Source organism: Astyanax mexicanus, chromosome 15 (assembly GCF_023375975.1).
Source record: "Astyanax mexicanus isolate ESR-SI-001 chromosome 15, AstMex3_surface, whole genome shotgun sequence".
Classification (NCBI taxonomy): domain Eukaryota; kingdom Metazoa; phylum Chordata; class Actinopteri; order Characiformes; family Acestrorhamphidae; genus Astyanax; species Astyanax mexicanus.
The window spans coordinates 21,763,050-21,777,958 of record NC_064422.1 but is presented as its reverse complement, the minus strand read 5'-3'; the positions used below and the strand labels follow the sequence as shown (position 1 = coordinate 21,777,958).

The 14,909-nt window shown below is 37.6% G+C and overlaps 1 protein-coding gene across 1 annotated transcript; it reads right to left on the bottom strand.

Annotated features, from left to right (window-relative positions):
- Positions 1-447: 447 nt before the first annotated feature.
- tut1 (terminal uridylyl transferase 1, U6 snRNA-specific) lies at positions 448-13,782 on the bottom strand. Its single transcript, XM_007255149.4, has 10 exons — positions 13,592-13,782; positions 10,905-11,095; positions 8,462-8,665; positions 6,795-6,909; positions 5,018-5,142; positions 4,679-4,905; positions 3,841-3,950; positions 3,631-3,753; positions 3,412-3,504; positions 448-1,988 (listed from the first exon to the last, which is right to left on the bottom strand). The coding sequence occupies exons 1-10, from the start codon at positions 13,665-13,667 to the stop codon at positions 880-882; spliced, it is 2,373 nt and encodes a 790-aa protein (XP_007255211.3). The 5' UTR covers positions 13,668-13,782; the 3' UTR covers positions 448-879.
- Between the last annotated feature and the right edge of the window lie 1,127 nt (positions 13,783-14,909).

The following is a 14,909-nucleotide window of genomic DNA, read 5'->3' as shown; positions in this document are numbered from 1 at the left end:
TATCACAGTACCTCATTTTTTCATTAATGTTTGTAGCAGCAGTCTGCATGCTCAGTTACTTGGCTTTATACACCTGTGGCCATGGAAGTGTTTGAAACCAGAGTTCAATTATTTGGATGAATGAGCAAATACAATTGGCAGTATAGTGTACTGTATGTACACTATGTACAAAAGTATTAAGACAGATTTCTTCTGAAATCGAGGGTCACATTGAAAATAGAAAGCTTTCAACTGGATCTTGGAGTTTTGCTTGAAGGATTTGACTGTATTCAGCAACAAGAACACAAATGAGCTCCAATGGATCACCACCTTAAATGAGTCTGATTCTATTGTCAATACTTCTCTACAGGGACAAAACAATCTATGAGATGTTTATTTTTACATCCAGCAGAATAAATTCATTAGATTTTGTATAAAGAACAAAAAATAAATAAAAAGGCAAAAGACTAATTTTCGCTTATTTTCTTGTTTAATAAGCTTTGTGTTCAGCTTGCTCTACTTTCAGTAAGCTGAAATCTGTACTTGGGCACAAACATTAGTTTTTGTATGAAAATAAATCAACCCAAAACACAACATAAACAGAAACTATTAAAATGTTCATAACAAAACGTTCGTTGTACAAGAAAAAGTAACAATTATTAATCTTAATTAACAACTTAACAACAAAGGAAGAAAACTAGTTCAACAAAACCATGCCAAAGGATTGTCGTTAATTACCAAATTTTTTGTAATATCTCGATTATAACTCTTTCAAGGCATTTTATTACCACTACAAAAGTAGTTCAAAATTTATTTCGAACCTGTATTAACCGCAAAAACAATAATGAGGACATGTGTATTGAGGGCAAACACATTCAGAAACAGCAACAACAAAAAAAACTACTCTGGCTTTGATAGCAGTGTTTCCACCATCTTAGGCAGAAATGACTCGAGAAAATGAAAGAAGTCCTGAAAATATCCTGCAAGGTCATTCGTCGGCGTAAACTTGAGCACTGCCTTTGTGTTTTCTCCTCCACCCAATACCTCCGCGTCCACCTTGAACTCCACCAGATCTTTGGGGTCCTCCTCCTTCTCAATGATGCACTGCGTTACCCTGCTTTCAATGCTTCTACACCCTCCTTCAGGCTTGGAGGCCTCGTCGCTCGTGTTCAGCAGATCTCTTCGGACCTTCCTGCGGCCGGCCCACACCTTGTGTCTCTGAGCCCAGAACCAGCAGGCCTTTTCTGGGAGGTTGGCTGAAGAGTCCAGCCTTCGTCTTTTTCCCTTTGAGGAGGAGGAAGATGAGCTTTCTTCAGCTGGCAAAGGCCTCTTTTTCCCAGGCTTGGATGCTGCTTGTTTGCTGGAACCTTCAAGACTGTCATTATTGTTCACTTCCTCTTCACCTCCTCCAGTCTTGGTCTGCTCTTGAGTGCTCACAGGCTCCTCAGCGGGGGTACACTTGAGAATGTCTTTAAACAAAGCCTCCACCGCAGAGCACAGCTGCTTAAACCAGATGAGCCGGAAGGCGTCTCCAGACGAGCTCAACTTCTTGTTTAGGGATTCAGGCAAAACAGAGGCCTTGAAGGGGACGCTAATTTTCAGGGACCTCTCTGTGCCACCCTGGGATCCAGCACCACCCTCGACACGAGGGGCAAACAACCGCACCAGGCCCCAGGATTTGCCCTTGGCAGACTTGCGCTGGTATTGTAGACTGCGGCAGTACTTCTCGCTTTCGCTGCACTCTCGGAGGAGGTGTCTGTGTGTCCGCTCGCTGAGGTTCCCTGCCACATTGTGGTGAAGGTTGAACGGGTCCAGGATGTTTACAGGACCCAGTTTTGGACCAGCAGCTTTTTTGTGTTTGGAGCTGGAGCTGTCTGCAGTATCGGGCATCTCCTCATCCCTGCTGAGGAAGCTGGCGATGGGGAGAGAACGACCCTCTCGCAGAGACACCACGGATCCAGAGAAATCAAACTTGGAGTAGAAGCTGAAGAAACCGTGAAGCAAAGTGCCTGATATGAAGAAAGAAAAATACATAGGAAACTTAAAAAGGGATTTCTGATACCAACAGTATCGGTGCCAATACCAACACTTACACACAGTATTGGTATCAGCAATGGAGAGCACTGATACTATTCAGCAGACACTGATGTGCGTGCATGCCGCTATATCATGCTTGAAATCAGAAACCTGCATCCCAAAGTTCTTATTAATATAATCTACTATTGGTAGATATTTGAAAATCTGGCATCAGTATCAGAAACTAAAAAAAGGAGCTTGCTTAATAAGCGAGCAGGTGATTAGTGGATCAGTTTCCATAACCCAGTGGCCACCAGCCCTCCTCCTGTTTGTTTGCACTTCATTAGACACCACTATACAGCAGTCTGTTGAACCCCCTCTGGGCTTCAGAATGACATCTCATCAGAGATTTGTCTGAGCAGAGATTCTGAATGTTGAGGTTATGTCAGAATATTGTGCAATGCTGCCACAAGAAGCCAGAAAACAGGATAGTTTCATGGACTGCCCCCCAAAACTAATCTAGTACGACTTCCCCTTAAACAGCTTATACAGATTTTCTGGTAGAAATTAATCGAAAATCAGTAAATAAGCAGAGACAGAAGTAGGAGATGGGACGACATAATCCAATGTAAATTTTTAATGCGGTGCATTTTTTATTATACAAAAGATATCTGAAAAAATCCTAACAAGCAGTGTAAATATATAAATACTAACTCTATTGCTAATTATCATCAATATAATTAATATTTAGTGCAGTGGTGTTCCTCACCTATAACAGGTAATGGTTAAATTAGGATCATTTACTCAGTTTTCATGAAAAAAAAATTAAGTTTAAACTTTTTTTTTTAATGTTTCACTACTTTATTACTTTTAAAAGAGCAACATATAAAACAATAGTTTAACATAACATTTTGTTTTAGTTTTTGCTGGGGGTGGTTGCAAATATGTGAGATGAACCATTTACATATTATATGTTGATCACACTAATTAATGCAAGCAGAAGAGGTTTCATATTGAAAAAAACAACTATTTTTCCTAAAGCTTGAAGACGGGTCAATTTGACCCATAACATAACAGGAGGGTTAAACATCTGACGAACACCTGTAATCTACGACTCCTCAGACTGCACTGCATCAAGGACAGTCATTCAACAATAGCTGATTGAACCACATGGGCAAGGGATTACATGGTCTTTGTTTGGAAGAATATTAGTATATATATTTTTTTTAATGGAAGCAATGTGCTGAAAACCCAAGACGAAAGTGGTATCGGGTTGTGTCAGAACCTTTCTGTGATCCAGCACTAGGGCAAAAAAAAAAAAAAAATTCACCTTCTGTTCCAAATTTTTTTGATTTGGAATTGTACATCTGTGGCTTATCTCCTACACAAAAAAACAGAATGTAATCCTGTACTTACAGAGATCATCTGTGTTTTTACTTGGAGGAACACTAATTGGCTGACTGGGGAAGGTGCAGTCCCAACCATCAATAACGCACTCCTCCTCCTCACCTAAAATAAAAAGAAAGATTCTCTCTTTTAATTATGTATATACTGGAGGGAAGGTAAAGAAAAATAAGGGAAATGCAAGGGAAAAATATACTTATTCAAATAATCAAAGATATCCAGCACACATACATGCCATGCTCTTGAGTTTCTCCACAGTAGGCAGTATAGGTGGGTCTACATTCTGCAGGTAGAACAGGACCAGCAGCGTTAGGGCATAGTTATTCAACAATGGCCCACCGCCAAAAGGATTCCCTATGGAAGAGAAAAGACAAATGTTGAAGGTCAAGGACTGCGGACACCTAATAAAGCACACAGTCTACGCTAAAGTACAAACAGTACCTGCTAGATGTTTCTGTTTGGCCCAGAATCGCACTGTGTAGACCAGCGGTCGCACTCTGGAGTCCAGCCCAGAACAAAGCTGCAGGAAACGGGTGTTTCTGACTGCCAGTCTGGGAGGGAGAGAGAACAAGAGAGGGAACATTGTTTCAAAATTTCTACTAATAAAACATACATGTTAATGCAAAGAAAAAAGCCAATAATCCAATGTTTTGATAGCCCACCCAAAAGTACCTATATGTTCAAATGTTTCAAGTGTTGCACTTAAAAATGATACAAACATGTACACGTGCACACACAGCTTATCTAGCTTATTAATTTTCAGGACATGTACATGTTTACTCTGAATTACCTTTGCCAGTGTAGAGATGGAGAAGAGGTTTGTCTCTGCATTAATCTAGAGAAAACTCAAGCCCTATTCGGATAGGATTCGTTTTTCATGGAGTCCTGGGGTGTTTTTTTTTTGCGTTTATGGGGGTCCTCTGTGATTTTTTTCCTGTCCAGAACGACCATGTATGTGTTTTCCTCAGATATCCACATTTGACAATAAAGTAGGTTTTAAAAACAATGTATTTTACATTTCTGAGAGACTGTATGTTTAAATCTGATTATATTCTGACATAAACCTAGTTTTTCTTTTTTTTCTCCTTACCCAAGTGAATGTAAATGCGTTCATCAAAATCAGATATCCTGTAGTTATTATAGTACGAGTGTATAAATCCACTCATTAAATGAGCAGGTGCCCCAATGCTTTTCTCCTTATAGAGTAATTGTGCTATTAATAGCTGATCTGTATTGTTGAGCGCCAGTGGAAGGCTCTGAGAGTATGTTTTATAGTTACCTGTTGTTTATGGTGATGTCCCCCTGTAGATTGAGGTCACGATGGATGAACCTGACCAAAGGAAGTCGCGTTGTCTTCTGAGGCTGGACCTTGTAAACTCCTGGCACACACTTTCTCAGAACGGCCGTCACCAAGTCCAGCAACTCGGCCGGGGTGGCTGTGTTGAGATCAATCTCTGGGAGAATGGAGTCTTCAGAGTCACCGTCCTCAGAATTATGTTCTCCTTTCTGTCAGAGAGAAAGAACAAAGTGTTTCAGAGGAGAAGGGCAGGGCTGTAAGGTTTTATTCTGGATTGAGGAGAAGACCAGAAAGAGAGAAAAGAAAAACATTTGCACACACCTTCTCAGATTTCTTTGCCTGAGATTGGAAGGCTTTCGTGTTCTCCAGGTCCAAGACCAGATCCAGGTCACATGACTGAACACCAAACGTGTTCACAGAGGAGCCGAAAGGTATGATCTGGCAGTCTGCAATCAAACAAACAAGCAAACGTATGGCTACCACAGCTAGCTACTCGAACACAGCATGACTACTAATAGTGTGCAATATGGGTTTGTACACTAGAATATTGTTATCCTTTTAAAAACTAATAAAAAAAAAAAAATCAGGATAACAGCCTATTTTGTATTTATTTTGCCATCTATTTGTGAATATATTTGTGTATATGTTTGCAGTTTATATGCATGCACTAAATATTCCAACCTTTGTATTATGATAGATTTTTCTGTTACATTTCATTGGTTTGACATTATATTATTTATTTTGTCACATTATGTCTATTCTAGAACTTAATACAATATTTTCAGTGTTGACATCACTAACAAAAATGCTATTGCCAAAATACTCTGAAATATTGTGATAATATTTTGGGGCCAAAACTGCTCATTCTGAATCCTTAATTATTTTTTTATTTTACAAATTAATTATTAAATTAAAGTATTGTTTGTATTATTTTAAGCAAATAGTTTTAGTTTTTGATCCAAAATGACCAAATTACCAAATTGAAAACCTCTGAAATATAATCAAGAGGGATGGACCTGTTTTTCTCTGTAAAGCTGCTTTGTGCAACTTTTGTTGTAAAAAACGCTATATAAATAAAACTAAAGAGGAAGATGGATGATCACAAGCCATCAAACCAAGCTGAACTGCTTGAATTTTTGTACCAGGAGTGGCATAAAGCTATCCAAAAGCAGTGTGCAAGACTGGTGGAGGGGGGGCATGAAATGCATGAAAACTGCGATTAAAAGACAGGGTTCTTCCACCGAACACTGATTTCTGAACTCTTAAAACTTGAATATTAAAATAAACATGTTTTCTTTGCATTATTTGAGGTGTGAAAGCTCTGCATCTTTTTTGTTATTTCAGCCATTTCTCATTTTCTGCAAATAAATGCTCTAAATTACAATATTTTTATTGGGAACTTGGGAGAAATGTACGTAGTTTATAGAATAAAATAACAATGTTCATTTTACTCAAACATATACCTATAAATAGCAAAATCAGTGAAATCCTTTCAGAATCTGAAGTGGTTTCTTATTTTGTTCCAGAGCTGTGTGTCTAACATGTACAGAAGATTTTACAGTAAAGTTTATTCCTTGTAGAGAATATATTCACTTTTTTCTTTCTCTCATTCCTGACTCCACTTACAGAGGATAAGCTGACTAAACTCTAACCCAGAAAGTGCTTGGATGGTTCAACCCAGCCTGTTTATTATGTGTCTAATGCAATTTTTTGTTTTATCTTGATTTATATACAGACAACTGTAAAATTGAAAGAGCTAAAGTTGGACTAAACCCCATAAACATGAAAGTATAAACATAATTTCATAGGTGGGAAAACCTGCGTATGTGCACCACTATACTAAACAAGACTTTGAGACAGCAATGATGTAGTAACAAGACAAGACTGATGTTGTTAATATGACGCATGAGACACAAACCCTTGTAAGAGTTTCCAATCATGGAATTGATGAGCCAGCAGTGATCTTTATGAGCGAGATGTTCCACTGAATCATTTATCGGTATGAGTGAGTTTTCAAAGTGGAATCAGGTTAGAAATAAACATGTCTGCTTTGATTAGACTGGCCATGGTTATTTTTGAACTGAGGGTGCACACTGACCTGGCAGGAACTCTGTAAACACTTCCTCCAGCAGCTCAGCAAGAAGCTCTCGACTGTTTTGGTCACTTTCACTCAGCTGTAGGGTCTCCACCACTTTTTGCATCTGCTCATTGACCTGTCATAAGAAAAAAAACGCATGCACACAAAACCTGTTACTGATGGTTTTATGAATACAGGAGGTTATGAGCGCATTGAGGTGTGGGGCACTAAAGACAGAGCAGCTTGTAAAAGGACCACGAGTGGTTTTACAACATAATATTTGGTACCACGAGTCACTGAGCCACTGAGAATAATGGACACCTTTCTCTCTGTGGTGTATTTAGTAGAAAAAGTAAATAAGTAAGTAAGTAAATGAAGAAATATCCACTGACTTGCCACATCATGGGACAAAAACTAGTCTTGTGTTCTATGACCTTTACCATGTCCAATGAAAGCTGTACAGACCTGTGGGACGTGTGTGTGGGTTTTCCGTCTCTGAATGTGGATGTCAATTAAATTGTTTTTAATGAATAATTTGATAATAACATGGAGAATTCAAGCCAGAAGCCACTGGTCACGGTGTTGCCACCCACTGTGCTTACGTATTTCCTGTACACAGGTGGCACTGTGGATTCAGGAATGGTAAAAGCTCTCACAACTTCAGAAATGAATATAGAATAGTTCTGGGCGGTATGACCAAAAATGTACATCACGGTATTTTTTTAAGATTCTGGTGGTTTCAGGGTATATTACAGTAGTTTATTATTATTATTATTATTATTATTATTATTATTATTATTATTATTATTATTTATTTTTTTTTAATGCTGTAATATAAGGTTGTGACTCTACTGTTAGGAGTACATATACTATAAAATATTAAAGCTTTAAATTAAGGTTTTGATTATTATTGGGTTTACTTTTGTCACAAAATTACACAATAAATGCAGAAATCAGACTTTACTAAAAGAAAAAACAGCTGAAGAAAGTAAACAATAGACCTTAAAAAGAGTTACGGCAACAACTTTTGCAGTGCTTCCTTTTTAAAACTAAATATTTTAGGAGTTCAAGCCATTAGAGGCATTACAGTATTAAAATCAGCCTCAATTCCCTTCTTTCGGCAGTTAACAAATGCATTGAGTTCAGTGTACATTACTCATGCATTAAGATACAGTATTAATATATTTAAACAGGGCTGTAGTTACTGCTCACCTCGTATCCTTGAGTTTTAGGTAGTTTTATCACTTGCTGAATAAATTATTCTGTACTTAAGAGCATTTCTGGGCTCGTCTGTGGGATGAAGGACTATTTTCAGGCAGGATGGAATGAGGGACGAGTGTTTAGGCTCCATAGCGCTGAGCTACCGTCAACTTCAATGTTATTAGCTTGTTATGCTAACTGTTATGCTAATTAGCATTAGCTAGCGAGCTGTCCCAGTGTGATTCTTTGGCAGTGCTGTTCTACACATTTGCCCCTCTAGCGCTATACCGTATAAACCATTATACCGCCCATCTGCCATCAGATCTCACTCAAACTCTGAAACTTTACATAGCCTTGCCATTAGCATGCAAGCTGCTGTTTAAAGTCACAACATTTATTGGTATGGCATTACCAAGTCATCCCTGAGACAAGACTTTATCAATTTTACATTATCATGTTACATTGGGCACCTGCGTGCTTGTACTTACAGAGGCAGTTTGGCACAGATCATAGTTGAGCTTCTCCAAATTTATATGGGATTTCTTGGCGTCCGGCGGCTTGCTGGCCAGCTTAAACTCCTTCTTCTCTCTGGGCTTCACCCGGAGCTTCAGTCCTTGCAGGCGGTGCTCCAGCTGAGTCAGCACAGCCTGCGTGCTCTTAACTTCACTGAACTCGATTATGGAGTACAAACCCTACAAAGGAAAACATGCAACAAGACGACGGAGTTAAATTTCACATTAAAGGTCTCATTCTATTGTTTTTTCATTTATTTTAAAATGTCTAGACGTGGCCTCTCGTATGAATGAACGCCATGTGAGCCGTTTTTTGTGAAAACAAATGCTCCAGTGTTTCTAATTAGCTCTGCTTTAGTCCACTGAATTAGTGGTCTCTGAAGAAGGACAGGATTTTGGCTCTTGCTCATGAATATTCAAACACGCAAACATATCGCCTCTGATTGGCTAACAGTACTGCAGCAGAGAACTGCTACCTGCCTTCGCCCATAAAACTCAAAAGACAAAAATGTTTTCAGAGATACAGCCTTAATTGTAAACATATAGCACTAAGGGCTAGGTAAAGTTAATCCTTAAACTTCGCTTAACGCCACACTGTTCCCACAGCATTAATACCATTTCTTTCAGCAAAACTAACGCTACTAAACTCTTACCTCAGGCTTGGTGATTCAGTGCTTGGGCAGTTTCACCAAGTCAAAGTACCAGAGTCCACTCTATATCATAAAATCCGACGCAAACGGCACACGTTTTGACTAGAGATGGGACCGATCCGATACAATATCGGTATCGGGGCCGATATTGACGTAATCCGACGAATCGGATATCGGGCGGGCGCTGCCGATCCACTTACCGATCCATATTCCAGTCCAAAGCTTGAGCTGAACAATAAACCCGCCATAACGTTAACACAAAACGCATCCCTGATCAGGATTCCAGTTTAACAGTTTACCCTGAACCCCCAGCAGCTTCAGTCTGCGGCTGACTGAGTAACTTTAGCTGTTTATCTACAAAAAAAGTCCATTATCAGGAGAGTTTTCACTTTGGAAACGCTGTACAGCAGAACGGTACACGTAAAGTCAGCGTCTGAGAGGTAAACAGATTAACACCAGCAGTCTGTTAGCCTAGCTAGCACTGAACTGACAGCAGCTGCATTCCGGTGTTGTGAAGGTATGAACTACAGACTGGAGTAAACTATATTCATAATCCACGTATCCTATAAAACCACAACATCTACAAACACTAACCAGCACAAACACACCCATCTGTTATTAAAAAACAGTCATTAATTTAGTTCGGAAATACAGTTAGCATTGCCACTTAGCCGTTAGCCATCTCCATTAAGATCTGCAGTCTGTTAGCCTAGCTAGCAAAATCATTCCGGCATTGTGAATGTAATAAATAACTATCTTAAGTGAACTACAGCCATAATCCACATCTAATATCAAACCACAGACACTACCAACCCTAACCGGCACTAAGAAATCAATCTGTTATTAAAAAACAGTGATTAATTTAGCTCGGAAATACAGTTAGCATCGACAGTTAGCCGTTAGCTTTGCAGCTAATCCTCTACGCTACCTGTCAAAATAAAAGTCTCCTGCACAACCGTTGCAAAAAATGCCCTGAATTTATTATTTAACGTATTTAATATTTTACTTTTTTTTATATTTAATACAAATTCAAACATTTTATTTGAAAGGAAACTATTGTGTAATTGCATATGAAGTGTGAAAAATAAATGACTTTTGAATGCATTTACATTAAATGCACCTGTGGATACTCTTAAAAGGGCTGTGTGGTCTGTTTCAGCCTCTTTATTTAACCTTAATCATAGTACTATTAAAAAACTAAAAGTATCGGTATTTGTATCGGTATCGGAAATCTTATATCAGTTTTATATCGGTATCGGATCGGAGCTGAAAAAAGTGTATCGTCCCATCACTAGTTTTGACCTGTGTTCTGTCGAGTTATGATACCTTGTCAAACCATGCCTCCCTATTGTACATTTAGGGTCTTGGTAAAACTCGGAATCCACCGGAGATCCGATTTAAACCTATAGTTACTTATTCAAGATAGCTAACGTTAACCACAGTCAGTAACAGACAGTGTCCACTCTGCTCCAGCGCAGCTTCAGCTCTGCCTGTCGGCGGTCGCAAGCCAAGGATGAATACTAATTCACGAGTTGACACAGACGTGGATGCTTTTCCTGATCGACTTTTTTTTGAGAATTTTCTTTTACTAGCTACTGCAGACAATGGAGGTTGAGGAAGAGTTTCATGTGCAGCATGAATATACAATTCAGAGAGACCAATTGTTTTGTTCACAAAGAAAAAAAAATTGGATTTTAGCAGAAGGAGACCTTTAATCAAAAGTGTGTGTTGGAACAACTTACTTGTCTTTAATTAAAAAACACACTGACCTTGTCCTTGTCCATGATTATTTCAGACACAGGGCCGAACTGCTCAAAATACTCAGCGAGCTCCGTCCTGGATGTAGTCGGTTTAATGCCGCTGACATAGATGCTGCTCTCCACCTGAGCATCCCTCTTGCTCCGCAGCCTGCAGAGGTGCTGGTGCTTCTTTCCTTTCAAATGTGCTTCCAGACTCGGCCCTGGTTAAAAAACATGGGACTAATTAGTCATTCAGAGCTTGGTGTAGTTAAATGGTACACAACACTTTATAGAAAATGACACTGATATTTTCCTAGCATGTGAAAAATGTCATTTACGCCATCATTTTGTATCGTTTGGATTACTGTAATGGACTATAAAGCAGTGTCAAAAAACGAGGATATTTTGAAGTTTACAGTGAGTCCTAATTGCAGCTGGCTCTCAGGCCCTAAGAAAATAGAGCACATCCCCCTCATTTAAGCCCTCATTTATTTGTTAAATACAAGGTACTATTCCTGCCAATATCTCAGAACAACCAATATTCTCATTTCTCGTCCGAAGTCTCAGAGCTAACTCGTGTTTCTTTTCTTACTGTAGTAAAAAAGGGACATGACTGTACATATTACAGCATTAAAATCCTAATGCAACATAAATGGCACAACAACAATATTAAAACTATAAATAATAAATCATGACAGAACTACTTATATGGAATGTGAAACAGTTTATTAAAGCATCTGATTTGTTAAAAAGATGGCAACAGAGCTGTAAAAGCAAAAAATAAATAAATAAATAAAAAAAATACACTTTTACGAGCAATTTATCTCCAGCACTAAACCACCACACCTACACCTGTCACTTAGGGACTGCTTAAGTTAAAGTTATGGCAAGAGAGCTGTAAGGAATTTTACAGACATGTATAAAGTACTAGAGACCAAGATTTGATTAAAACTACAAGTACTCTATAAAACAGTAACTTGAGTAGAAGTTGACGTGTTCTTTTAGCACCACAAGTGGAAGTACTAAAGTTGAACAAATGATTGTAAGGAGATTATTTTAGGATGTAGTACTAAAGTACTAAAAAGTAAAAGTACAATACTGTGTTATATAGTTATTACAGAAAGCAGTGGTAAGGTCTCAGCGTGAAAAGCAGAATGGGAGCAGGGAGGTCTTTTTATAAGATCAGCTTGATCGCTTGAATCACTTAACTGATAATCAAGAGCATGTACCGCTCTGGCTTTAAGGATAATGTGATTTTGGAATGATTAACATTTTTATTACTGTAAAAATAATGATAGAGCACATAAAAAATGATCAGAATTAAAGTATTAAACTCATGTATAGGGCTCTGGGTGATCCAGCAGGCTAAGCGCAGCAACTATGATCAGGAGATCGCCAGTTTGAATTCTGTTCATGTAGCTTGCCATTGGCTCCCTGAAAGAGCACAATTGGCCTTGCTCTCTCTGAGTGGGTAGATGGTGCTCTCTCCCCACATCACTCCAGAGGGTGATGTCTATTTATAAAAAGCTAAACATCTAGCAAGCTAGCTCATCATTGAACAATGTGTATAATAGGTTTAAAAATAAAGAAAACTTAATAAAATAAAACAAAACAAAACAAAAAAACCCCTGAAATTTATGTTAAAGTTATTTTAGGAAGTGACATGCCTATTTAAAAAGCAACAGAAGTTGTTCATTAGTTAGAGTTTATTTGTAACATTTCTAACAAATTTAGGGTGTTTTTTATTAACTTTTTTCTCTCCCAAACGTTAACCCTTCACAGCTTCAAAAACAGGTATTATGCAAATTAGGCGATGACCTCATTTAGCGACTTCTAACGACTTTTAGTAAAGCCAATAGCTACTTTCCTTACTGAGGAGTTGGCAACACTAGGCACATGCTCGTCTTCACCCTCCTGGTGTTGGGGCATCACTAGTGAAAGGGGAGTCCTAATGAGTGGGTTGGGTTATTGGTCGTGTAAATTGGGGAAAAAATTAGAAAGAAAAAAAAAAAAGTACAAAATGTAGTGAAGTAAAAGTGGAATTAGGAGAAGAATAATATTCCAGTAGATACAGCATTTTGAAAATTAAGTACAGTAGTGAAAGAGGTTTTTAAAGCTTTTAAAGGGTCTGTAACTCTTAGATCACCATGTTGGTCTGGTAACGTTATATGCAATAAGTTACATTTCTGTAAGAGAGCTTTCACCACCATTGTTAACAATAAGCTGTGGAGCATTTCACAATAAATTCTTAATGAATAAATGAATGAATGAATACTCTGTGAATGAAGTTTGATCACCTATTAATTAACCATTTATCTAGCTAATAATGCAGCAACCGAGCTCACAGAAAGACTTTGTTTTAATATGAGCCTAAATTTTACTCGGGTTCTTATGCGAAGGCAAACAAAAAAAAATGCCTACAGCTGAAACAGAAACTTACTTAACTAAGAAACTTCTAGAACAGTAAGCTAAGCTAATGGGCTCAGACAACACATTTAATTTTAACATTTAATTAAAAATGTATACACTGATAAACCTTTAACCCCAGCTTTTCTCAGCTCTTCACTTTAGACTCGTGAGAAATAGTTAGGTTAGCTAGTTTTAGATGCAGGTCTGTGGTTAGTTTTAGTCAGCGTGCTCAGAGAACGCATACATTAGCAGCGCTAAGCTAAGCTAAGTTGCGCTAATTTATCTGTATTTCTCTCCCCCGGACTCACGGTTAGGGGTGTGAATGCTGCACAGTTTGCAGTAGAAGCCCCTCGGCGTGGTCCTGATGTCTTCACTCGTCTCCATCCTGCTGGAAACGCTGCTGCTCGAGAGTGAGGAATGCTAAGCTAAGCTAAGCACAAGTTAAATCTCCCTCCACAGAGCGAGGCTCGGTCCCGCAGCATTAAACAACACCGGAAACTTCAACCACCGCCTTTCAGTTCCCCCCTACTAAGTTAACGTTACTGCTTCAGCGGACCTGCCACCAGACCTGCCTAAGATTTACGATTTATTTTTTTAAATCTAAAAATAAATACATACAAACGTAAGTAAATTATTTAATAAAAGTAATATGGTTATAAAAAATAAATAATAAGAATTAATATAAAATATAAATAAATATTGAAATAATTTAATAGAGGAATATATAAAATGCAGAAATGAAAAGAATAACGTCTACAAATACAAATACTCTAGTTGCTGTATTTATTTCTTTATACAATTAATGTATGAATGTATCCATTTATTACTGATTTTATACCAATTTTTTCTTAGTTAATTTCTGAAGTTATATATTTATTTATTTATAATTTTGGTAGTTTTGGTCCTTCATACTCAGCACCACCAGAGATTTAGGATAATTTCTTTAAATTTGACCATATCGATGTAATAAATAATTTTGAATTATTCAAAAATGTTTGTAAAAGTCTCATATTGTATAATAGGTGGCTCAACATAGTAATGGAAAATATATATTTAAGGCATTTTAAATGAACTTGAGTCAAAAACATTAAAAACATCAGTGTAAATAGCAAACAATGCACTTATGCATAAACCATGGGGCCTTCCAGATTTTATTACACTTATATTAATGGGTATTAAAATATAAATAACAGAATCCGTGTGAGACTGGCTAAATTATATTTATATTAGGGGTGTTAATCATTTAAAATTATACTAATCACCACAATATTCTGTGATAATTCATAATTAAAATAATTTCTTTTTTGTTTAATGGTGCCTGTACTTTTGGGAGAGGAGCAGTGATAATGTAGTATGGTCAAACTTTCAGGATATATTTAAAGCTTTTAAAATAAGTTACTGTGTTGAGTGACTGAGTTTAACTTAGAACTTTATTAGAAGAAAAACACTATTGTGGCTCCATATTCCAGACATGCCATCAGCTGTGTGCGTATGTGAGACATAAGAAATAAATACCCCACAAGTATTGCAATTAAATATATGAAAATGATTTAGCACCAATAAAAGACATTCAGACCTCAAGAACCTTTACCAAATTTTTACCAAACAAAACATTTTAATAAACAA